This window comes from Salvelinus sp. IW2-2015, unplaced genomic scaffold, assembly GCF_002910315.2.
Source record: "Salvelinus sp. IW2-2015 unplaced genomic scaffold, ASM291031v2 Un_scaffold5327, whole genome shotgun sequence".
NCBI classification, from domain to species: Eukaryota; Metazoa; Chordata; class Actinopteri; order Salmoniformes; family Salmonidae; genus Salvelinus; species Salvelinus sp. IW2-2015.
This window is the reverse complement of record NW_019946592.1, coordinates 8,920-12,168: the sequence shown is the minus strand read 5'-3', so window position 1 is coordinate 12,168 and position 3,249 is coordinate 8,920. Positions and strand designations below refer to the sequence as shown.

At 41.3% G+C, this 3,249-nt stretch overlaps 1 protein-coding gene across 1 annotated transcript; it reads left to right on the top strand.

Annotated features, from left to right (window-relative positions):
* Nucleotides 1-654: 654 nt before the first annotated feature.
* Nucleotides 655-2,934, top strand: LOC112078160 (OX-2 membrane glycoprotein-like). Its single transcript, XM_024144474.2, has 3 exons — nucleotides 655-819; nucleotides 1,809-2,147; nucleotides 2,774-2,934. Exons 1-3 carry the CDS (start codon nucleotides 705-707, stop codon nucleotides 2,923-2,925), a joined length of 606 nt encoding a protein of 201 aa, XP_024000242.2. The 5' UTR covers nucleotides 655-704; the 3' UTR covers nucleotides 2,926-2,934.
* The last annotated feature ends 315 nt before the right edge of the window (nucleotides 2,935-3,249 follow it).

Here is a 3,249-nt window from a genome sequence, read left to right as displayed (position 1 = left end):
TTCTTATAGAAATCATGTGAATGATGAGCATGTGGAGGCCTGGTATTAGCTAGCCATGTTTACCGCTTTCTGTACACATGAATAGTTTCTTACATTGTCTGGTTGCTCAATACATTAACCGACGTATCTTGGTTGTGGCAGAGCTTGCTACAACAATGTATACTAGATATATACATATCAGGTGTTTGACAAATCATAAATCTTGCTTGCTGTGTGGAGCAGAGTTGCATGGACCGTCACGGAAGGCCTTTCTACTTTGATTCACACTTCAATTGTGCTGAGACCGACCAATAAGACGCTGGTAAGGGAGAGACCTCTCTTCACAGCCCCTTGGAAAGGCAATGGTACTTACTGAACACACAAGGGATAAACCCTTTCATATATGTTAAGTAATCTCAACCGTCTAGACTTCCACTGCTAGCTATGCATGATGATATACAGGTAATGTTATTTACTCGCCTCGCCACGCTTGTAAGGTGTTTCCGTGATAGCTGTTCTGTGTTTATCCTTTCACTTTGCCACCTGGAGGGAGGAGCTAGTAGTAGAGACTAGCAACTGTCCTTTTCTCTATGGGAGGAGCTCACAACACAAAGCCACATTCAAAATTGGCCAACAAGGTTGCAGAACAGAGCTTGTTATTTTTGAAACTATCCAATGTACTAAGTAACCATGCCTCACTTGAAAACGGTTCCTAGCTTCAAATAATGCTTTGCCACACATCATCCAGAGGTCCATCACCTAGCTTCACCWKGCCACACATTGCTGCCATGGCTCATGTTAACAGTTACCTTTCTATTCTGCTGCTATTCCTTCCTGAGGGTGAGTTACATCAGTTTTCATATGAAATACTTGATAAGTCTGTAGGTCTTAAATGTAAGTTAAACAGTATAATACATTTCAGAGTTGCGTTTCATTATGAGATGTAGATAACTACACTAAATATATAGGTGATTATGCATCAGTTGTAACTACAGATAGTCCTTAAAGGAATACTATTAATTCAAAGAAAATTATTATATTTTGAAAATGATTTGAAGCTACGGTGTCTTTTTACTGGTGAATAACCAGTCCAGTCACCATCAGTATACAAACATCAGCATCTTCCTGTTCTATAATGTAAAAAAAAAAAATGCAACTTAGAAAAGTCCATGTAGCTTAAATATCCAAGTTTCCTGGACATTTGAATTGGGAGATTTTTGAGCTGACATTGAAAACTCAGCTTGAAATACATGTGTCTTATTAACATACAGTGGGGAGAACAAGTATTTGATACACTGCCGATTTTGAAGGTTTTCCTACTTCCAAAGCATGTAGAGGTCTGTAATTTTTATCATAGGTACACTTCAACTGTGAGAGACGGAATCTAGTTCTAGTTAATCTAGTTAATCTAGTTCAGTAGCTGCCATATGATGCATTATATCAGCTATAGCAAAAAAGTGGATTTGTTGTCAGGACAGAAAAAAACACTGTCCAGTCAATTAATTGGATAATAACTGAAACTTGAAAGAAGTCAATGGGGACTGTATGTACAACATTAACATATGTGTCTCAAACTTCATAAATATATAACAGCCTACAAATGATTTTATTAGGATCTCTTTTAGCCCTCCAAGGGCAAGTCTTCCAAGAGTCCTTTGAAATGTACAAACATACAGAATGGGAATTGAAATGATTGATGCAATACTGCATATACCTTTAAATGTATTTATGCAGTTGTTTAATCCCTTCACAGTGTTCACTGCAGGTTGCTAAAATGTAGCGCTGTATAAGATGTGTGTACTAAACAGCCTGTAACTGTCTTCATGCAGGGTTCTCTCAACTGGTGAAAACACAGCAGGTTGTCACAGCAACCCTGGGAGAGGATGCTCACTTCAGCTGCAGGCTCATGAAACCCAAAGATGTGCTTCAAGTCACCTGGCAGAAAGTGACATCAGGGGCGACTGAAAATGTGGCCACCTACAACAAACGATTTGGACCAGTAGTCAACCCACCTTTTCAGAGGAACGTGGAGTTTGAAGATGAGGGACTGCAGAACTGCTCTATTGTCATCAGAGGAGTGTCAAGAGGAGACGAGTCCTGCTACAAGTGTCTGTTTAACGCCTATCCAGATGGAGCTATCAGTGGCAGGACCTGCCTCCATATTAATGGTAAAATATGATCACTGTAAGGAGGGTATAATTCACTCTAAAATCAAAATTGTATAATGTGGATTCACCTTAACATCAGACTACTTTTGGGCCTCCCGAGTGGCGCAGCGGTCTAAGGCACTGGCTGGCCGGGATGTTCTAGTCCCATCGTGCTCTAGCGACTCCTGTGMRGGGCCAGGCACATGTACGCTGACATGGTCACCAGTTGTACAGTGTTTCCTCTGACACTTTGGTGCGGCTGGCTTCTGGGTCAAGCGAGCAGTGGTGTCAAGTAGCAGTGTGGCTTGGCAGGGTCGTGTTTCGGAGGACGCATGGCTCTTGACCTTCACCTCTTCTGTATCCGTACGGGAGTTGCAGCGATGGGACAAGACTGTAACTACCCAATTCATTCACGAATTATGGGAAACTGGGTACAAAACTAACTAACTATCTTTTAAGATGTCTTAAAATATGTCTTATATCCCTTTAAAACAGGAACAATGGCCTCCAAATGCCTTCAATCCATTGTTTCTACCTTGACCTGTTGTGTAATCATTAACCAGACAATTCCTCAATGATCATGCATCCATTTGACTTATGTACATGAAACATTAAATTTAATACGTACCTGTGTTGTTGTCCTATAGAGCTGTATGGACCCTCACACACGTCACAAAACCAACAACAGTCACACCACTCTGTCCTGTTCTGCTACGGACGACCTGCTCCTACAGTAACTGGACCACATAGAAAACATCAGTCTAGACAACCACCATGGCTGAGTCACCCATCCCAATGAAACAGTCACTGTACATAACTGCCATGGTGGCATCGCCATTCTACCTGACAAGACACCAGGGTTAAGTGTTAGCATCATCCGGCGGTGCCATCAAAGACTTTTCCATGTGATTCCAACTAAATCAAGCTTGCAGGTGAGAAATGTGTGTTTAATACCACCATAATATATTGACATGATCAGAACATGATGTCATGATGAATTACTGCCTGTGTTCATGATGCAGTACTGCCTGTGTTATGATGAAAGTACTGCCTGTGTTCATGATGAAGTACTGCCTGGTAATATGCCTGTTCATGATGAGTATCTGCCTTGTGTTCATGATAA